The sequence below is a fragment of the Acanthaster planci genome, linkage group LG02 (assembly GCF_054643075.1).
Source record: "Acanthaster planci isolate LZ-2023a linkage group LG02, COTS_SCS, whole genome shotgun sequence".
In the NCBI taxonomy this organism is placed as follows: Eukaryota; Metazoa; Echinodermata; class Asteroidea; order Valvatida; family Acanthasteridae; genus Acanthaster; species Acanthaster planci.
Window position 1 is genome coordinate 22,472,373 of NC_141778.1, and position 21,906 is coordinate 22,494,278.

The following is a 21,906-nucleotide window of genomic DNA, read 5'->3' on the forward strand; positions in this document are numbered from 1 at the left end:
CATCCTCCCGAGAAATCTGCACTGAGGTCTACCATTTGATTCAAGGCTTCCACGTTGTGGTCTGAATAATGACTTCAGCCTCGTGTCAGAGCCAAGACTTCAGGTTGCTCGTTTTCCACGGTCTTGAACTCCCCTCCCCCTTTTAGCTGCTTCCAAGTGAGTGCCAAGACTAATCAACTCCCACACACATCGAGTTGTGGTTTGGAAACCCTGCCGTAGATTTCCTTTCACATAATGTTCCTGTCTTTGAGAATTGCCCGAATGTCTGTTCATGCATGAAATACTTGGAAAACTTGAACCACCTGTCAGTACCGTAGATTGAGTTTAAGTACAAAGATTTGCAGTCGTAGGATCTGGTTTCATATAAGAAATGACATGAAACCCGCGTAAGCTGTTATAGCACAGTATTTTGTTTTCTTTCCTCACCCTCTTCAACATGGACGCCCTTGCACTGGAAGACAAGTTGTCATTCATTTGTCATCACTGAACTCTACCGACTTATTGTTGCTGAATTGTTCATTTAGTGGGACAAAAGTAGCCACGAAATCCATAATCACATGTAGAAATTGTGTTCAGTTTACAATAATCAACGTTATTTCGCTTCTGCCTAATTCACCCGATTATCGTTTTTTTGTTTTGATCCAATGATGAACTTTCGTGGGTTATAATTATGGTTGTTTCAATCTGAGTAATATTCAAATGGAATTGTTGATAGAAAACACATTGACGACTACGTACATGTATCATCAATCTATCAAAATGATTATGCCAAATACTCATCGCTGTTTTTCATCAAGTATGCATGGGAATTATCGTAGCCTCAACGACGGTCGAGACGTTTGTTTACATTATGTTGTCCGAAGCCAACAAAACCCTCGTTCGAATCCCTATAGCAACCGACAGCAACACCTTTTACCCATTCCTTCGTGACTAAGACTCTGCACTGCTCATGCCGCCTCACCAAGACTGACTCCGGCTACATCGGGCATAACAAGGCACTTCCTTCAATTGGGCGCGGTCGGAGTGGGAGCTTCCGTATATAAACACCGTAGCAACTGACTTGGCGTCACAGCACAGCCATTCAGTCCACGCGGAGCACCCGAGCCTGTGCGAGAACAGCTGCTCAGTACTCTTGAATGGTGGGTCGATTTGAACCGACGGGGTGTGTTTGCTGAACACGGAGTGCTCGTTGGGATAACGGCTTAACTGCAGTGGGAGTTGGTGCAGTCGGATAGTGATCTTTAATTTGGTGAGAACAATTACTTAGGCTTCATTGGTGAAGAAACGAGTGACAAATATGAGGGTGTGCATATTTTGTTTGAATACAGTCCGTAATATTTGGGTCATTTCATAATTGGAAACGTGTTATTCTGAGCTTGAAGAATGACTCCTCAAAATACATGTCGATTCAGGCTTATAACAGGCCCCCAACAGACAGCAATAATCCTGTGCTAAAGTGGAAGTCATACTTCAAATAAACAACAGACTAAGGGTTTTAGGCCTAGTTAAAATACACTCCGTAGTAGTTATTTACCTTCAATTCAATGCCAGTTTTCAGTATATACGTGGTGTATACCTGGACCTACCTCATTCTGCAAATCGTAACAGGAGCTAGGTTCAAGCTGTTATAGAGGCAACACTTGAAAAAAAGTCATTCGATCGATTGCTTACCGGGTATCAAATTAATGAAATGTGTTGGGGGCGAAGGTGAGATCCAAATGTGTCGTAGTTGTTCCGTCTAATTAACTTCCAGAAACGTACAATGGCTTTAAAATTCGCCTTTGTGTAGAATGTTCACACAACTATAAGAAAAAGCAAGGGCCACGTCCGGACGTGCACAGTTTGTTAATGAGGCGGGAACCAACGAATGACACGAGCGATTGTTAGAGGCCCACACACTTTGAAGACAATAAGAGGCGTCAGAGGAAATGTGCAATTTACAGGGGAAGTACCTTTAAATGAAAACGAGTTACCAGTACCAAACGGGGAAAGTGGCGACTCAAAACGTCTTCTAGGATATTTCGGTTAGAACAAGTGCTGTGAATGCGGCAATGGGATGTTACTCACTGACTTCATTACCACTAACGATACAGGTGCAAGTTATAATTTAAAGGAGCCTGCGTATTGAGTTTTTAATGTCGGTGCTTTTGATATATAAGCTTTGAAAACTGTGATTGTGCGACCTGCGAATGGAAGTTTGACCGTCCCTCATTCTTAGGATTCTTATCTGATGTGATTTGATTACAAATATCCTAAACAGACAATTGTACGGGAAACGAAATATTTCAATATTTCGGACTACTCAAAGTCTAACTGCTTTATACATTATTTCATGGAAATAGACCGATTGCGCCCACCAAGTCGCGCGACCTATCAAACATAGCTAAGTGTGTTGCAAAACGAAGCTTGTTTTCGATATAGTAGTCAGCACATCAGTGGTCATTGTATTTTACTGACTGCCACCCTTATTTTTGATAAATGATTCTGGTGACACACTTTGTTATGGGAGGACGCGGTGTTTGTTGATGTTTGGCGCAGCCGGTCAATTATAACTAGCTTTGTGTGGTTAGTAGCTTTTGATTGATATATGAAGTCTGACAGTGCTTCGAAGCAGGTCTCAGAGGATTTAGTCACTCGGTATGTAATGTGAAGCCCCCATAAATAAAAGGAAAGGAAGCAAGATGTTACTCTTTATTCTTCTCAACTATTTGCAGATGACACGCGCTATACTGTCATTGTCTCTTGTGTCTCTGTCACATGATTCACATCCTTATAAAAGCGGCCCTGCGTCTGTTTATGGCTAAATCTTGACCTTGTTTTGTTCCCTGTCATATCTTGAACCTGGAGGATCGAGCTCGGCACCTGAGTCATAGAAACCTGTTTCCTTCCTGCGAGTTAAAGTCAGAGATTGTTGCACGAATAAAATGAATCAGGGACGCGACAGCTGTATGGGGAGTTGGTCTGCAGGAAGTCAGTGCCGGGCCAAGGGTACGGCAGTCATGAATCAACGGCCCATTTCACGGCAGCAGTGGCCTGAACAAGCCCCAGTTCAGGGCCTCGAAGACGAAATTACCAGGAAAAATATAACAGCTCTAATGATTACGAAATAACAAAATCAAGCGAGCACAGCTAATGCAAATCAGAGTTGATCGAGGACTGTGCACAGTATACTTCAAATAGACCTTGTAAACTTTCCAGTGTGAGCTTTGAGTTAACTTTTATATTATCCACTGTTTAAGATGGCTGGAACATACTAAAACGTCGAGCCAGCACTCTTTGAAGAAGAAAGAATTAAATAGTGTGCCCTCATTAATTAGAATACTACCGTTTAGAGAGGGGGGGCACTTGCCTTACTGTCCAATATTTCTCTCTGAAAGTCGGTATGCCACAACATTGGCCAATACAGTACCGTGTTTCATAATTTCATATCACATAGTTCTTTTGCCCAGAGAATGATACCGGAAGTTAGAAATGGGTTCTTTACTATTACCTGACTTCCCACAAATCTGCATTTTAATTGCAGTTTATTGTGTGAGAAATCTGAGCCCGGCTCACCAGTCACCATGACGAAAGAAGAGGCTGTCACAGAGGAGGTTAAGACGGAGACCAAGACCGAGACAACCACAGACACACCGTGAGTGTAATAATACTGAGATGCGTGCTGTTAATGCGAGGACAAGAAAACTGGAGCACACCCTCTGGATGCCTTGATCCAGTGGGATTACAAAATAGGGTGGAGTGTCGGTTGGGGGAGGGGGCATAGTGTTTTCCCTAGATGGGGAATGTTAGGCACAGAGTGTGCGCGGGAGGTGGTAAACGAAATTGAAAAAAGACTTGGTTTGTTGGCCGCTCTGTGTTGGCGACAGCAACAACATATCGGGGGCTGTGTAACAGGGATAAATATACACCAGATCTAATATTCTCGATGATGCCGAGGGAACAGCGATTTCAACTCAACCGTACCCAACCCTCAGGTAACGTGATCTGAACAAATAAGCATTGCAAAGAATCTTGAAGGGGAATAATGCCTGCAGATAGTGATGACAATGGTTCCTAAAATTCAAAACAAAGTAGGCCTATCCCTATTTGAACCGGTCTGCACTTAGCAGAAGATCTGACAGCGTTTATTTTGACTACTAAAGTTCATCCCAGAATGTCTGGAAAAAAATGTAGACGTTTCTTCAGGGTCGTGTCAATCAGAGTTAAACTGCACATAAAACAGACGGGAACAAACACCGATGCCCCCCGTCCGGCCCAAAGATGTCGCGAAGAGATAACACGTCCGGCGTCCCATCAGAGACATTACATAGGCATTGGGGAGGGGTCAGCCGACGTGGTCGCAAGGGGAGGTTTGTGGTTTCCGGATTCAATCAGCAGAGGTGATTTTGGCCCCCTGGTCCGGATAAGGATCGGTGCCGGTTGGTGAGAGACCCCACTTTACTCCTGCAACCTTCTCTCGCATGACGTCATCAGCCCGATGCCAGACAGTACAAGCAGATGGAGAGTCATTTTGCTCAAGGGGGGTTATTCTCCAGTTTAATTCTTTTTTCAATGTAGGTCTGAGAGTTCAGAAACAAAACCAAACTCGCTGCGTTGCTGTTGCCGCACGTTGTTGCCGCTGTTTTTGTCACATTTGATTTTGCTGCTGTTTTTGTCGCTGTTGACATCATTACCGTAATCGCTGTCTTTTTATAAACTTTCAAAATGATTGAGAACAATTACTGAAAAATTATTTTTCAGTGCAAAAGAAGGTGCATCCCCCGAGGCATCCACAACTAAGCCAGCAGAGGGCGAGGCAGCGGGCACAAGCGATGGAGGCTCAGGCGGCGGCGAGGGAGGTGAGGCACCCAAGGAAGCACAAGAGTCTAAAGAGGCTGACTTCAAGTCGTCCAAGAAGCGGAAGTGGTTCTGGCGCAAGAGGGACGACCAGAGGGCAGCGGAGCAAGCAGCGGGGGCTCAGGAGGGGCCAAACAGTGGTACTGAAGGTGACTTTTTGTGTCAAATGGGTGTTTTGTGTCGGTTTGTCCATTTCAAGTTTATCTTGTCCCATTTCCTTATTGTTTGAACATGTCGTCTTCCGTGTTTTCTTGTTGAACATGTTTTGTTTCGTTTTGTTTTGTTTTGTTTTGTTTTGTATCTTTGCTTTCCGTTGGACATGACATCAGGTATGATCAGTTTTGGCTAACACTTTTGGGGATGCATTGGCTTCTTACCTTTTTTTTCAAATCGTATGTCATGAGGAATGAAGTCCACGTTTAATAGCTGTTCTTGATATAGAAAAACATTGAGTGCTTTCTGAAATTGAAAACATTTCAGTTACAATATCAAAACTTCTGACCTCAACCTACCAAGTAAGACTTGCTATCCTGTTCGTGTCGTCAAGAGACTCATTGTACCCTCAATGAAACCGAATTATGTGGTTTACTTTACCGAACTTCTTTTCCAGATGAGCCAAGATCTATTTGCAGTGCAAATTAAGACAAACTGGGCAAGATTCAAGAAATTGTATATTAGAGTCTATAACCAACCTTTTTTTATGCGAAATATAGACTAATATGTCTAGTGCCAACTGTATACATGATTGAACAGACAAAGAAGCGGTCGCGGAGAAAGAGCAGAGCGAGGCCGAGCTGGAGTCCGAAATCCTGAGGCAAGTGAAGGAGCTGGAGATCGAGAAGGAGAAACTCAAAGTGCGGATTGACGTCTACAAAAAGTATGACTCACTTAGGAGGGACGTCGGAGACATGAACCTCGAACTACAAGACTTCATCAACAAACACCGGAACAACCAGAGCAAGGCCGACTCAGAAGGTAAGAGCGCGGGTGCAGAAACGCCAAGCACTCTGGGGACAAGGGGCATCTCCATGGCACCCCCCGAATCTTTTAAAAAATTGTTCAAAGTGAATCCGCTTAGTTACTTCTGATGGCAGATGTACATTAAAGAAAGGAAAGCAAAAAAGACCAAAAAACTCCCGATATAGACTCCGTGAAAAAGTGAAACTCTCTGAAGCCAAATATGATGTTAACAAGACATTTACTTTGGAACGATAAATGTTTTCCCTCCAAATTTGTTCACGGTTGGATGAAGATTTATACATTTCTAGACAAATATGAATTTCACATTTTCTTAAATTTGCGCGTTTTTTGTTGCGAATGAATTTATTTGTTAAACTTGTTTTACAAACTCGATAGTCAGATTTTCCGTATATAATTTGGCTACATTTCCAGGTGAAAACCAAAACTGAAAAATAGAAATAATTGTACTATTTAAGTCGCTGTTTCATGACACGAGAGCCATCAACAACGTTACGAGACAAGTGATTAGTTTTTATTCTCACTACCAAAATGTTATGAATTGTGCATCCATGTTACTGTTTAAATTGGTGCCAACATCAACGTCAAATGTACAATATAGCATGAACAAAAGTTTGAGCTACTTATATGCACTCTTAATGTTGAATGAACATTAATGGCCAAACATGCAGCGTCATGCCGTGGCTATAAAAATCGATTCAGGTAATTCAGGCTAAACATGACCACGAATTGACTCAGGAGTGTGGGCAAATGATATATCGACCAAGGATGGGCGAAATAGATATTAAATTTCTTGTTTTGAAGAGTGTGGTAGATCGTTTCACTATCATCCGCCAATTTTGCCTTTTATTTCCCTTTTACAGGCAGTGGAGCAGCCAAACCCACCGCACAGTAACCACCCTTCAGCCACATCTCATCTCCCAAAAATGAAAACAACAAAATGAACTGTTGTCACTTGTACTAAGTACAATTCATTATGTAAATTTGAAAAGAAAAAAATCTGTAGAAAGCCTGCCTGATGCAGACCAGAAATAGCCAAGCCAGCATGTGTAAAACACACATCAAGCTTTCCTTCTCGTCGATATTCTACCCGGAACTGTTCAAAGTAACTTTTTTTGTATAATGGTTCGAGAACTACTTCCTTTCAATAGTTAGTGAAACAGTAGACATTGTAGGTTTTAGATGGTAGTCTTACATGTCATCGTACTTTGAAACGAAGAGGCGGAAGTGATTTGACTTTTGACCCGGGGGTGAAGAGGGTCACTGAGAAGCGATCGATGATATGATCGACAATCATGCGGGAAGTCGTCGCTTTGGAGGATCCGCTTTGTAGTAGGTGGCTTGATATCCATTCCCTTTTCTCCATCTCGTACAAAAGACTTTAGTTGTACCACTTGGGGGCGCTTCTAGGCCTGCGACTATTTTTAGCCTCGATATGACTCAATACTGTGGCATATAATATCCGCACCGTCCGATGAAGGCCCACGAGTTTACCCTCAAGACTCCTACGAAGCAGCTACACTTGGTAATGACTGAAATCCCGGATTTCCCTACCCCCTACAAAACGAAGTAGCTACCATTGTGGCACGAAAGTGGGTGACCAAGCACTCAAAAAATATAAGATTGATGAATCAGGCCCACTAAGGCGTCGATATACCATGCTTAGAAATTAAAACAACGCGCGCATGTGCAAAGATTAAAGGAAAAGCTGATGTCCTGTGAGAGGTTGATCACCAAGAAAAGAGAAACTTTTGCCAGTGTTTTTATTGTACTTGTGCGATTTTTTATTAACTCCATCGAAGATGTTTGAAAATGTGAAATTCATATGACGTAAGTCAAAAGACGTAGATAGATGTAGAGGGGAGAGAGACATGAAACAGTTATAAATAGTGCTGTAAATAGCTTAATTCATTCACTATAAGAACAAGAAGTTTATGAGACATGTTTATGCCACATAAAGAAAATAATTAACATTTCTGTTTGGTAGCCCGATGTCTTTATTAACATTTTTTTCACAACCTGAAAGATTTTTTTCTGAAATTGCATAGATACATTTTCCTGTCTCTTTGGTTGTATAATAGATGTAGGAATGATCATGTTACTTTTGCTTCCGCTTTCTTTAAAGTTCAGTAGATTTAGAGCAACGCAGATTAAAATTTTAATCTAAACAAACGTTAGCAAGTACATACATTAAAATTTCTACACTGAAAAAGATCTCTTGGTGCTGATTATCTTTTCACCAATAAAAAAGCAATTACATCATGAAATGTATAAATCTATCTTTATCTATTTTCCGCCATTAATGTAAAAATAACTTGCACGACTCCTTTATTCGGATATTTGTAATGCTTCTAAAATCTTTGTCCGCAAAATGCAGTCCTGACATAAATTGATTTCATAAAAATTGGATTGATTTTGCTGTCCTTTTCACTGATCAGTTGGCAGTTGTAAGGGTTGTTCAATAAATAATCGTTTCACTTTAATTTGGGACATTTCTGACTATTGGTATGTTCGGCTCTTATTTTATTTTGCTTCCATCTTATCAAATCTAAGGCTTAGAAAAGGTTACTGGTTCCCGCGGGAGCGTGCGTGGAAGGGGAAGAGGGGGGAAATTGGGGAATTAATTAAAATGTCCGTTTGTTCTGCATGTTCACCAATATGTAGTCTGTCAACAAATGCTGGACTTCCCGCTCATTCGCGCAAGATTTTAATTTCACCTTGGAATTCTCTGGCAAATAAGCCTACGAGTTTCCAAAGAAATGTATAGGCCGACAGTTTCCCTCTGACTTGGAAGGATTTCATCATAGAGGCCTAGGACTATGTCTCATTACAGTTTAGAATAAAAAGAAAACATTGATCAAAATTTTCACGAGAGAAAAAAGAACCTACAATGCAAGATTCGCATGAAACAATTACTTAGAGCAAACAATACTATCTTTATTTTTAATGAATGTCTCGGCACGAAAAATAATCTTCATGCCGATTTCTTGAACGAGGTTGAAAGTTGAGATTGAGGTTAAGGTTGAAAAACAAAATGGCGCCATCCTCGAAAGAGACGTGTCCACGACGATCTTCTCTCAGCCCAGCGTTTTTCCTTTCATTGCACTGAACCACCGACATATTCATGTATTTGTCGGAAAGTTGATAGTAAATAGATTGACAAAAACAGCTGGTAGCAAACTGAGGAGGGTCAAGATGAATTGAAAGCGAGACTATGTCGTTTATGTCGGACCCGTGTGGCTAGTGACCGCCGAGCCTACATCATGTACGAGAGAGATCTGCTTTAATTAATAAATTCACTGCGTTCGTGTGTTGACGTCTGCCAAGATAGACCCAATTCAACGGTGCAGAAAGACGCTATTTTATAAAAAGCTAGTTCTAAACATCATGAAACAAGTTGGCCCGCTGAACAGTTTGCTTAGAAGGCAAAATTAAAGGTGAGTTGTTTCAAATTCTAATTACAGTTACAACCAGGTTTAAGTGACGCGTAGTCGGCCTATGTACATGCATTATGATTCTGCTCATGGTAGGCTTACCCGAACAAATGAGATGCCTGACACCAGTGTCTAGCAACCCAGTGTCTAGGTACCCAGGCTGTTGCTTATGTTACTATTCGACTGGAGGGGCAAACATCTGTAAGGCAATAACCTGAATGAACTTGGGATCGTAATATGGATATTTGGTTTGCGCGCTAGATTCCTGTTCACTAATCTCGGGGAGTAACTCAGACAAGTAGGCAAGTGCATTTTGCCGTCTAAATGCATATCTTCATAGCCATGTACATTTATCAACGCCAGTTAAGCACGACCGAAGCCATGGTTTGTTAATCTAAATTTGACATTTGGCGACAATGCACGCTGGCAACTTGCAGCTGTAGCGAATGCTGCAAGTTGAAATTTCTCTTATTGAGAAATTCTATGTAAAAACCATTGCTCCATAGCAAGGTACAAGAAGTCCCCAAATCACAGTCCGCCACTGTTGGCGCCATGTGCCATGTTAGGGTATAACAACAATAAATGCAGGACTCTTGGGCAAAGAACTAATTAGATATCCAAATTTATATCTCTCCAATTGTGGAAGAGAAAACAGTTATATAAATCGGCCAAATGTATTTTTAAACTTTGGACCCATTTTCAGAAGGGGTGGAACAAAGTCACAAAGTCCAAACAGGTTAATTTAAATTAACAGGTTTACTTCTTTAAAAAAAAAACCACTCTAACCATGCATTTCATGGTTTGTTACTCTCGCGAACAGACACATATAATCTCTTTAGGCCATAGAAAGCTCTGTGGATGGCGCTACATTTGGAAAAATTTCACTTCCAATTCTTTTCCGTTTTCGTTGTTTCCTTTTTAAGTAACTGTTACAACGAGCAATGTGAAAATTTACACTCAATGTTTAATAATTAAAATTCTATTAAAGTTGTCGACGAGAAATTTTGAACTGGATTCTGGAGTATTAAACTAGGTTTCCGAAGAGAGCAATACGCTTGCCCACCTTTACCGCACACATTTAACGTCTCACCTTTTATTAGAGATTTGGAAATGTTGATGTTGGCTGATGGCGGAGTTATCGACAAATATAGTGCGGTGAGATCAAAATATCGCACCAAACATTGGTACAAGTGAAACTGATATTTAAACTTCTCATACATTAGTGAAGATCATAAACCCAAACTCAGTATATTCACAATATTTCTTTTTGGCAGTTAATCTCTGACTTAGCCACTTTAACGTTAACAATCAACCGTTAAATTTTTCGAAGCAGAGGACCCTTTTTTTTTTTTTTTAATATGTTCGGAATTAAAGTTAAATAGTTTGATTATAAGCAACCATCATTGTTTTAAGCAAGCAGAAATTTCACCTGCACATGGACAAGTCTTGCATACAGCGACGAGGTTGACATTGCAGACTCCCCCGATATTTTATTTTCAATTCAATTCAATATGACGTTTATGTCCATATTGGTGAAGATCAGGAAGAGTAAACAATAACAGTACAAATATATAAATCGAGAGGTAGTTACAGAGTAACAAAGACAAGATGTACGTAAGTAAAGGAAAACCCAATTTGGGGGCTTTTTCAGAAGTCGGGACGCTTGTATTGAAAATACCTGGACAAAACAAACTTTACAGAGAGACACACAAAAAGCAAGAAAACAAACAACAACAGCACTAAATTAGCGTACGGGGGAATACCTTATGACGGAAATAAAATTAATGGAAAATAACGATAACAAATTTGGTACTTATATTAACAATGACAAGAAGGAATTATGCGTGAAGTGTTCTAAAAGTGTATGCTGTGCGGGTGAAAGGAACGTAGCGATTGTTTAGAGACTGTTTGAGTGCTGTGCCCATGAGTATCGTGAAATGCTGAAAAGTAGGATGAAAGGTAGAAGGAAGAAGTTTGTTATAATGAACTTATACATGAAAATGCCGATGTGTAATTTGTTGATGTCAGAGTTAATGTGTGGAGTCTAGAAAAAAGAGGTGCAGTATGGTCCCGAGGGTGTGAAAGTGTGCAAATCCTAGTGGCTCGCTTCTGGAGTGTGATCAGAGGAAGCAGGTGATTGTAAGTAGAGGATGCCCAGATAAAATTGCAATAGTTCAGATAGGGAAGAGTTAGGGTATTATCAAGAAAAAACAGGGCAATTTTGTTATGTAAGTCGTGGTATCTTTGTAAGGCTTCTTTAGTTGTGTATAGAGCCATTACTGCTGTGGCACTAGGCTGGTACATGTATACAAGTGGTATGCACACGCGAACATTACACTACTCTTCGATTTATTGAAAAATTGTCACTTTTTGTCTTTTTAAAAATATATATGTTTATTGAAATCGGTGATTTTTTTTCTTCAAAAAGTCAGTTGCGTTAAATCGCGATTTAAATCGGTGATTTAAATCAAGGTGATTTTAAACAGACAACCCTGTTGGCAGTTGGCATCTCTGACTTAGCCACTTTAACGTTAACAATCAATTGTTAAGGTTTTCGAAGCTGAGGACCCTCATTTTTGGGGGGTTTGTTTAGAAAAGTATTGTCGGAATTAAAGTTAAATAAGAAGCAACCATCACTGTTTTAAGTAAGCAGAAATTTCACCTGCACATGGACAAGTCGTGCGTACAGCGACGAGGATGGCATTGCAGATTCCCCCATATTTTATGTTTGTCATGTAAGTCGTGGTATCTTTGTAAGGCTTCTTTAGTTAGAACCATTACTGCTGTGGCACCAGGATAGCATACAAGTGGTATACACACGCGAACTTTACACTCCTCTTCGATTTATTGGAAAATTGTCACTTTCCAAAATACGCGCGCTGCGTGGTGTTCGTTGCCATCAGAGTAAAGTTTCTGTGATACCAAACGCGGCTTGAAATCATTTCAAAATTGTCATGCGTACAATTTGGTCATTTTTTGCCTAATTTTACGATACCAGCCGTTCACAAGTTAACCAACAAAACATGTTAAAGTCTTTTGAACAAAAAGTTAAAACCAGAGACATACCGAAGGTGGTACAAGCTAGGATGTCATACAAGTTAAAGACACAAGGCTGCGATTTATGAGTAGAACACAGCGAACTACACATTTTCTTTTGCAAAGTTTATTAACTTTTACATAGCAGCCAGATCCTTAACTCAGTGTCAAAGTACTCACGTCGATAACCTCCTGATCACAATTCACATGGAATGTGTTTCAGATTTTGGTCTCACTGTCCTTCGTGTCATTTTCACGCTCGACCATTTGTTCGCACTCCGTGTCAGTACCAGAGAGAGCGCTGTACCCTGTCGCCACCCGGTCCTTGTCGAGTGCGGGGCCCCAGTCCGCCGTTGGCTTCATGGAGAGTCGTACCCGCTGAACAGAGGAGAACAAAACAGGTTTTATGTACGGTCGAATGTTATCCAACGTATCACAAACAGGTCCACTGATTTTCTTTCTCTTGTGTTCCTCATCTTCGCGCTCTTATTTCTTTTTGGATCGGTTCTGATGTTATCTGTTTTAAAATGCAGTTATTTAGATGGAGGCAACGACCTCATCAAGTGGATCTTTTTTTCTGATCTTGTGTAAATTGCGGATGACCCGTAAACCTCTCAGAATAGTTCATTTGTACGCATTTTGACCAGGAAAATAGTGCACCTGTTAACCATAACTCCACCCTCAATTACCCTGAATAATTATAATAATAGCGATCTGTAATATACGGAGAACAACAACCTTACCTCGAATACATTCCCTTGAAGACCGTGCATATAATAAATCGGGTAAACCAGTGCGGGCACCAGCGTTGATAGTGAGATAATCCAGCCGATGGCTTGTGCCCAGTCCGGATAGGGATTACCATCGCCGTATTTCAATGGCGTGTATAAGGCGATAGAGGCAATTGTTACACACTGTCGGGAAAAGAAACCAAAAGAACAGACAATTCAATATTTTGACGGCTTCTCGACACCCAGGTTGTCCTGGCTCTAGTGTATCGGGTAGATGCAGCTGGTAGGTACCCTTCCCTTTCCCTGTTTGATTTTTTTTGGTGCTATTTTATTTTGTTTAATGTGTAATTGTTTGCACGTAATAAGCAAAATGAGGTCTCAGCAGTACTGTATGTTTTTTCCTTCCTATTTTCGTCGCCCTTCCTTATCTTAAAGACACAAACTCGCTGGGTCTGTAAAGTCTGCTCAGCAGTAATAGATGGCGGAGGGCTCTTTGAAGCCACAGCGCTTGCAACCGCACATTATTCGCGCTCATGGGCGCTCAAATGACGAGTGACTATCTTTCGTTTGAATGCACACAATCCCATTGTGTTTCAGCACGGGTTTCTGGTGCACGGCGCAGCAGTGGTTTAGAAGACGTCTGCTTTACATGTATGTCTATGTATCCTCCTTTCACTCAAATTGGAGAATACTTGTGCGAGAAGCCGGCGTCCCTCACATATGAAAGCCATTTTAGAACTAATTTCAACTTACCAGCAGCACAACTGGAGCCACAATCCACCACGATATCTTCCAGTAAATGCTGAGTTTAAAACCAAGCATGGCCTGCATGTCAGCCAAAAACCTGTTCACTCCTGCGTAGGTGTAAAAGAGGAAGAACTACAGTCTGGTCTTGTTGCGAGCGTCATTTGAAAGAAGCAACTCTATGATTCAACTTGAATCGCTGATGGGTGGGAATCGTACATATTATATGAGAAAAAATATGGACCTATACGTTTTGTATTACGTGTATACGGGAAAAAAATGAAGAATGCAGAATATTTACCATTAGGTCCATTGATAGTTGTCAGATAACTCGATATTATGCAGACTCCAAAAAGACTAATATTAGCCATGTTTGATTCGATATTTCATTCTTTATTCGATATTTTGTTCTTTATCCCCAACCCCCTAATGTGTATTAAAAATCATATTGAAATCAGAGGATTCAGGATTGTTAGGGTTGTTAAGAACGAAATATCGAATCAACATGGCTAATTTGGGTCCTTTTGGAGTCTGCGTAATATTGAATTAAGCAAAGTATAAATTGAAGAATTCATTTTGATCACGAAAATATAAACAATACACCACGCACATCAGTAAACTCGGGTGTTTCTGCTTATGTTGCTGCATTATGTTAGCTTTAAGTTCATGTATTGTGTTCTAACAAGTTAAAAAAATTCGTAAGTTCTACTATAAATCTATTTGGCCTCTATGCACTAAAGCAGACAAGTACACACCGTAAATATGTGCGATGACTATCATCTCGGTGGTTGTCACGATGAGGAAATTGATATTTGCAACAAACGTGTTCAGCAACGTTACGATATGAACGCCACCCTAGAGAAAATAAGACACAGCAGTGTGACGACCGTGTTCAAGAATGGAAGAATCGCATGGCACCTAGCCCACTTCACTCTAAAACTGATTAAGCCGCCTTCTCACAAAGCTTGGTAATAGGTTCTTTAATTTAATGACATTCAGAATCCTATTGCGTTATTGCTTTGTTATTACCTCTAAACCTGCCCAAAAGTTATCAAGTATGTATAAACTCAAGTGTCCTATGGAATATGTTCATGATATCTTTCGGAGTGTGCCTCTAAAAGACTGACGAAGCTCCCATCCCCATCAACAAACAACTCCTGTTTCAAAATACGTTACCTGGGTGACCATGGGAAGTCCCATAAGGAAACTGACGATGCAAAGGCCTAAGGTTAGCCAGGTCTTATACTTCCGGAAATTCTTGATGTTTTTCTCCAGGTCGTCCACTAGTCCTGTGAGGACCGCTTCGAACAGCGTGAACTTCGCGGTGACAAATAAAAGCCAGCATTTCATTATTAAAGTGAATAATTCTTATAGGTTTGGCATATTTGCAGCTGTAGTAATTAATTCACGTTGCAGTGTATATATCTGAACAAACTTCTTAAAATGACCACTTTTATCTCTTCATAAAGAGCACAGAAAGTCTAATAATTTGAAGTGGAAGGGCTCAAGTTAGCTTTAAAAAGTATAAATGTATACAATGGATACTTGTAAATGTTTATAAAAACCCACCTCACTTCCAATGCCTAGCATGAACAGCATGGTGAAGAATAAGATTGACCAAAGAGGGGCAAGCGGCATGCGTGCAATAGCTTCCGGATAGACGATAAAGGCAAGACCTGGACCTTGGAAACAAGTGACAGGTAAGCAATATTAATTGGTATAGAACTAAAACTTTGCTTTCATATGGTTCCGTTAACTGCCGGGAGCATGAATGGATGGCACCAACGTTATTCCTTGTTGTGAACCTGAGAAAGTTCCCGGTTGATCCTTGATAATGATTTAATTGTCTACTTTGAAATAGAGTTTTGAGGAATGAATTTGACGCGTTTAATCATCGAAGTGCATACTTATGATAGCAGGTGTCATATAGTCATATTTTTCCCCATAAAATCTTCATAAATTATACCAAGAGCGATTCCTCAACACAAGAGATACATGGATTCGTGTACAAATAGTCGGAATGAGGGTATTTACCTGAGTCGACCACTTTGTCGACAGTGGTGCCAGTGTCCTGCGCCATGAAACCCAGCACAGAAAAGACCACAAACCCGCCGAAAATACTCGTGAGACAGTCAAGCCACGATACAATCACGGCATCTCTGGTAATGATCAAAAGAAGAAAAAGTAAGAGGTTAAGCCAGAAGAACACTGCATGTATATGTTTCTTCCCTTGTCCCCTCGTTATTGGTACGAGGAAACATTCCTGTTGATTACGATGGGGGCGATGTTCACTTACTTGAGCGTGTTGTGGTGAAACTTGTTATAGCTGGATAGTGTGTGCAAAGTGCCAAAAGAGCATCCAAGAGAAAAAAGTACCTGAACTGCCGCGTCTTGCCAAACCTGCAGAAATGGCACAATGCTAACATTTACGGTCACTTCAATTGAACAATTCTTTTCCTTTTTGAGGAGTGATTGTGTCGTTATTATCTCACTAAGACAGGATCGTTTCGCTTTGAGCTAGTTCGTAGAGGGTATATATCCTGTCTTACTCGAGATAACTTGTGTTATAAGTTCGTATGTGAATGGCTGCATTACGGTGTAAATTGTGACCATGAGAGCATGACTTCAAGAAGTCATTAAATCATTCAGATGTTCTGGCAGAGGATCTGTCGACAGGGCAATAGTTTCTTGTCCGGTGGATCAGTCGACTGGTCGCTGAGTCCGTCGGTGGGTGGACGTGTATCGGTGTGGGTCTGTTGGTTGGTAACTTATTCCGTCGGTCAGTCAATGGGTTGATTCAGTCGGTGGTTCAGTCAGTGGGTCGATCAGTTTGTCAGTAGATGGGTTAGATGATCGGTCGACCTAACGTTGCGTGTAGGTATTTCAGGCTCACTCACAGAAAGCCTTTATATTTGTTGTAATAGTGGAATTCATAATCAAAGCATTTGTTCTTAAGTGAGTCATAAAACGTACTGCGATAGAAGCATCTACCGAAGATCTGCTTATGGCATATTTCAGTGTTTACCTTTGGAAGTAGCAGCTTAGTTGGAATCGGCTTCATGTAGAAAATAATGCCATCCACAGCGCCCTCCAGCGTTATACCGCGGATAAACAAAGCAATGAGGACAAAGTATGGGAAAGTAGACGTCACGTACACCACCTGGGTATTGGTAATTCATATGAAACATCATTTAATCCAGAAAGTTAATATTCAACCGCAGTTCTATTTAAAAGTAGATTAAAACAACTAGATTAACAAAAAAACCCAGTTTGTTATAAAAAATAAAGCTTTATGAAACAATAACAAAATCCAAAGATATCAGTTCCCCGAGTAGCCGTCGAAAGCAATTTGTCGTACTTCGGACAGCTGTTCTTTCCCAAAGTAATTAGATTCATCCACATATAGAAGATTACATTGCAACTGGCTGCCGGACGTTGCATTTTTAAAGAGAGTTTTTTTTTTCGGTTGATCCAGCAACATGGCCAGTGACCTGCCAACATTCAGGACCAATTGGACCACATTTAGTAAAAAAAGGAGGCAAAACCGAACCTCATGGACAAAATGAAGGTTTGCCGTCGACTTTAATACTTCGAAACATCTAACCACTTACACGTTGATAACCCAGGACTTTCCGTGATTTATCGCAAAATATGGATTTAAAATATATTAATATTATAAAAAATATAAACTGAAACTAAATACGGGACATTTAGTAAGCCTCATAAAGTATTATGCATTTTACTCTATGCCACGTCTGGCGTACATTTGGACATAGCTTAAGGCAGTTCGGAGAGAGATTTGGGGAACTTTTTGCCCTGGGATCTTTTCTTAAAATAAAGTCTAAAATGAAACTAAAGTCTAAGCCGAATCCACTCGTTTCAAAAACGCTCCTAGTTTCCAACTCATCTATGTGTCACTGTCAAAATGTCAAGGTCCCGGTGTCCTGCTAGGCTGTGCAACACAAAATGGCTGCTGATAACCCGTGATGTAACTAACCTCTGTGGGCTTGGCAAAATTAACTAGACTTGGCTAGACCAATCACCCTCAACTGGTCAGCGTAGGCATTCCATTAAAGTCCAACCATGATTAACCCGAGTTCTGGATCAAATTATTCTGGCAGCACAACGTGATCCCCGACATGTTACATCTTGCAGCAGAAGTCAACACTTAGTGACTTCTTTTATCGTTTCAACACAGTGCAGTGGTCCAGTCCGTTGCAAGTCTGGTCACAAGCAAGTCCCATATCAATTCACTACACTGTAGTCCGGTTGAAAGAAACAGGGGATGATCCTAAAAAATGACCTTGGGCACGGTTCGCTTAAATACCATGTCTATTGACTTCAAGGGATGACTTGCAAATAGGCCCGTTCTGGACTCGACCATGACACTGTTTCACAATCTTCATGAAAGTTCTTTATTGACAACTCAATCAATACAGACAGTCTCTTTCCATTTTTATAACCTACCTTTCCGGATGATTGTATTCCTTTGGCTAAACTCAAGAAAACTAAGATCCATGCTAGCAATAGGCATAGAGTTAGTTCCCATTTGACTTCACCGAGGTAATGGATGCCGTCTGACACGTCAAGCATTCGATAGCTTTGGGAGTAACAAAAAATGGCAATCTGTCAGTCGTATGAAAGAGATTAAGCACAACAGTACAGCTGTATGGTCACTTAGAACTTGACCACTTTCTCTGAATATTTTTCGGCAGTCTGTGAAGCCGACGTATCTGAAAACTATAGGCCTAGGTTGTAGGTGATTTGGGGCGCCACTTTGTGCAGAACCATGTGCTAAGGAATCAAATACCGAGATGCATATGTGTGAAAACCCAAACAGTAGGTCCGATGCCACATCGGAATACCAGCGAACTCACTTGAAGTATTCTTCGCTCGGTCTCGTCCAGGAAACATTCATCGTGGATGTATTAAAGGAAGCGTAGTCGTACATTTCGTCGGAGCTGAAGGTGTTATTATCGACATAGGTGTCGTTGAAAGAGTCATTGCAGTCTTTGCACGCCTTGGTGACCCTGCAGGTCGGTGTGTTCCAGTCATTGTCGCACGTTTTCCAGGGGACTTCCTTCGTGAAGGAGGCAAAGAGGTAGAAGAGGGTGTAGGCGATGATGACATTGTAGTAGCAGGCGATGACGGCGGCAATCATCAGCATGCCGTATCCAAGACCTAAACGGAAAAAGTTTCAAGTTCATGCATAACAGAGCGTGGAACCAAGGCGCTCTTTCAAGAAGTCCTGTAAGAATTCAACTCTGTGTTTACGTTCAACAGATGAGGGACTCATCAACAAATCATACGAGTTTCACCAAAGGGAAGACTGAGTGTATTGTATAACGTTTTTGTAGGTTTTAGTCTTCTAGATCATCCAGGTCCACATATACTTCCGGGAATTTTTTTTCAGTAAAGAGCCCGTTAGCTTGGCAAACTGTAGATTTTCAGGGTTATGTGAGGATTTGTGCTATTTTTCAACAGTTATTGTAACATACATTTTATCCTACCGTTGCATATTTGTGTGAAATGAATAACCTTTGGCTGTCGGAGCGCACTTCCAAACACTAAGGCAACCAAGGCTTGAGAATTGCCCCATTGCCATCTCAAGAAAGAAGACTGGCATCCCAACCACGAGCATCATCAATACGTATGGCAGCAGAAAGGCACCTGCCGAGAAAAAGTGTTCACGAACCTGCGGAGTTAATTCATGTTGACGCGGTGTCATATCGGTGTCGTACCAAATGCCTAAGAGAGAACAATCCGTCACACCGAATGCCCGCAGAGGACTACCCAAACAGAGTAAACATAAATGTCGAAGGGTCACACAAACAATGCCTAGTGATCCCTTCCCGTATCGCATGCGTTCGACTTCGAACTCATTCTGCCATACATAATTCAAAATAATTATCTGTGATTATTAAAATTACCGAAAATGGGTCACTTGGGAGACATCCCCATAGGAACGTGCACAAACTTTACTGTCCCATAATTAAATATTCCCTAATCTGACCTGAACCAAACTTTGTATGTTTTCAGTTAGACAAATTAGACACTAATCTATCATCTCTCAAAATTTGGGCTATAGAATTCGGCCTCCTTCTGGTAGTTGGAGCATTAGGGAGACATTGAAATGTCTCCTTAATGACCGATGTCTCCCAAAGGTTGAAAAAATTACCACAAAATGTCTCCCAAGTGACCTATTTGGAAATATTTGTGTACTGCTAAGATAGATCAGTCTCAAAGGGAAGGTAAACATTGACAAGTAAGACAATTGGCTACACTTTTTAATTATCTATTTAATGTTTTAGTATACATTTCTTCAGAACTATCCATCAGTCGTGGATCCAGGATCTTTTGTTGGGGGTTGGGCGCTTTGGGAAATTTTGTTCGTATGAAGGGGTTACTACGTGTAGTCAAGGCTTCCATCAGGGAAACCTTAAGAACTAAACCTCAAAGAAGCCATCATCATCATACCAACTTGAGAATTTACTGTGGCTATTTTTTCTTTGTAAACCAACCTCCTCCGTTTTCAAAACACAAAAACGGAAAGCGCCAGATGTTGCCGAGCCCCACGGCATAGCTAACGCAGGAGAGGATGAAGTCCAGTTTGCCCGACCAGTTGCCCCTCTCCCCTGGCTCCTCGCTTAGGTCCCTGCCGTGTTTGCTCCCGTCGTCCGCCGGTTTCATCTTGTCCCAATCAGTCACATCATCCTCACGAAGCTTTTCCATCTTACCCGTACCAATTTAGGCCTTCTCTGACTGGTAAATGCGTACCAGGGATGAGAGTCGCAACGGTTACATGTGTGGAAACAAAAGCGCGCATGGTCAATTTGAAATCACCATCCATCCCCGCGCTTTTGCCAAGTCGTGCGCGTTACGCGATTCTTCTTTTTCTTAAAATAGAAACTTAAACAGATTTACACGTGTCAATTCTAAAGCCGCCAACTGAGCCCATGCGACAATAAATTCACGGAATCTCTATGCGGCTGAACCCTTACTATCTTTAACATGGCTGCCAGCACGTTGTCTGTGTTCTCGTGTATTGCATAGGTTGTTTGCGTTGGGAGCCCAAACTGTGTATTAAGGCAGACTCGTTAGTGTTGTTCATTAGACGTTTGTTCTTGGTGGGGTGGCAGTGTGAATCATGATCGGACAAATTAATGATTGGGATATTTCTGATGCATCAGACTATATAGTACAAGAGGCTGTAACACTGGTAATGTGGAACGGCTGGGATTCTAATCATTTACCGGCCATAGATTTATAATCTGCATGTATTGTGGGTATACGTCGTAGTACTCGACTTTATTGGCGTATCCCTGGATGGTTTCACAGGCTTACCTTAGGGCTCTACCTCAGAGTGAAGGAGAGAGCGCTGCAGGAACAAACAAAACAGAGCAAAAGGATAGAACAAAAACCACAAAACAGGTATTTCCAACCGTCCAGAGATGACACGGCGTTGCTAAAGTGGCCTCATTCATTCACCGTATGGAACAACCATCCACGCGTCACTCAAGGCACTCCATTTCATTTTTGGACTCTGTCCGGTCGACCTCTTAAACAGTGAAGCCGGTCGCCCAGCACCAGTGTTGTTGGTGCAGTTGGTCGGTTGAATTTTCAGTTAGGCGTAAGAATCGGACGTGAATTTTATAGAAGCAAGCGATCTGTTATGCAGCTCACATCAGCCCTCCTCCTGGACGCTGTAAGTGTAATACCTCACTGCCGAAAATCGAGATATAGTGCCAGGGACAATAAAACAACCACTGCTTTGTTGACCCCCAGAAGAAAGAAAGCAAAGCTACGATTTACGCATGTGTGCCATTGGCTGATAAATTATACATGCATCTGTAATCTTGTTTGCTAAAGATGATGGACGTATCAATAAATGCTGACCCTGTTGTTTCGTCTCACAGCGCATGGCGAATAAAAGATAATACCGAGGATATTTACAAATTGACTCGAGTATTGCAGGCTACATCTGGTATCGGCACATTAAGAATCGAGATGTATTGCATAGGGTTTTTTTTTACGTCCACTTTTTGTGTTGACAAATATTTCGCAGTGAACTCTTTAAATTTTGAACATACCGACACTGTATATCTGTTCTGTGGGATTTTTTTTCAAACATTTGTTTTTCTCGAGTC

The 21,906-nt window shown here is 41.2% G+C and overlaps 2 protein-coding genes and 1 long non-coding RNA gene across 5 annotated transcripts in view; 2 read left to right on the forward strand and 1 right to left on the reverse strand.

Moving 5' to 3' along the window:
- The first annotated feature begins 1,054 nt into the window (after positions 1 to 1,054).
- On the forward strand, positions 1,055 to 8,297 carry LOC110976133 (uncharacterized). 2 transcript variants are annotated; one of them, XM_022229166.2, is made up of 5 exons: positions 1,055 to 1,249; positions 3,524 to 3,634; positions 4,741 to 4,976; positions 5,590 to 5,811; positions 6,678 to 8,297. In XM_022229166.2, exons 2-5 carry the CDS (start codon positions 3,564 to 3,566, stop codon positions 6,707 to 6,709), a joined length of 561 nt encoding a protein of 186 aa, XP_022084858.1. In that variant the 5' UTR covers positions 1,055 to 1,249; positions 3,524 to 3,563; the 3' UTR covers positions 6,710 to 8,297. The 2 variants fall into 2 exon arrangements, with proteins under 2 accessions (XP_022084858.1, XP_022084857.1); XM_022229165.2 differs by having other exon boundaries at positions 1,057 to 1,249; positions 4,741 to 4,985.
- Positions 8,298 to 8,799: 502 nt separating this feature from the next.
- The window catches only part of LOC147800023 (uncharacterized), a 33,091-nt gene continuing 19,984 nt past the window's right edge, over positions 8,800 to 21,906 (forward strand). Inside the window, exons 1-2 of the long non-coding RNA XR_015428292.1 lie at positions 8,800 to 9,251; positions 15,347 to 15,459. This is a non-coding gene — a long non-coding RNA (uncharacterized LOC147800023). The remainder of the gene's footprint in view (positions 9,252 to 15,346; positions 15,460 to 21,906) is intronic.
- On the reverse strand, positions 10,695 to 21,545 carry LOC110976132 (sodium- and chloride-dependent glycine transporter 2-like). Of its 2 annotated transcripts, XM_022229164.2 has the most exons (14): positions 21,104 to 21,545; positions 20,281 to 20,521; positions 19,298 to 19,429; positions 18,637 to 18,940; positions 18,227 to 18,359; positions 16,785 to 16,919; positions 16,056 to 16,159; positions 15,794 to 15,918; positions 15,329 to 15,441; positions 14,936 to 15,076; positions 14,515 to 14,614; positions 13,769 to 13,869; positions 13,028 to 13,198; positions 10,695 to 12,662 (listed from the first exon to the last, which is right to left on the reverse strand). In XM_022229164.2, the coding sequence occupies exons 2-14, from the start codon at positions 20,489 to 20,491 to the stop codon at positions 12,504 to 12,506; spliced, it is 1,929 nt and encodes a 642-aa protein (XP_022084856.2). In that variant the 5' UTR covers positions 20,492 to 20,521; positions 21,104 to 21,545; the 3' UTR covers positions 10,695 to 12,503. The 2 variants fall into 2 exon arrangements, with proteins under 2 accessions (XP_022084856.2, XP_087004908.1); XM_087148782.1 differs by lacking the exon at positions 21,104 to 21,545 and having other exon boundaries at positions 20,281 to 20,601.

Coding starts and splice junctions, on each gene's coding strand:
- LOC110976133 (XM_022229165.2), top strand. CDS start 3,564: ATGACGAAAGAAGAGGCTGTCACAGAGGAGGTTAAGACGGAGACCAAG. Junction 3,635..4,740: donor GAGACAACCACAGACACACC/GTGAGTGTAATA, acceptor ATTATTTTTCAG/TGCAAAAGAAGGTGCATCCC. Junction 4,986..5,589: donor GCCAAACAGTGGTACTGAAG/GTGACTTTTTGT, acceptor ATGATTGAACAG/ACAAAGAAGCGGTCGCGGAG.
- LOC110976132 (XM_022229164.2), bottom strand. CDS start 20,491: ATGGAAAAGCTTCGTGAGGATGATGTGACTGATTGGGACAAGATGAAA. Junction 19,430..20,280: donor GTGTTTTGAAAACGGAGGAG/GTTGGTTTACAA, acceptor TTTTCTCGGCAG/GTGCCTTTCTGCTGCCATAC. Junction 15,077..15,328: donor TGCTAGGCATTGGAAGTGAG/GTGGGTTTTTAT, acceptor GTCACCGCGAAG/TTCACGCTGTTCGAAGCGGT.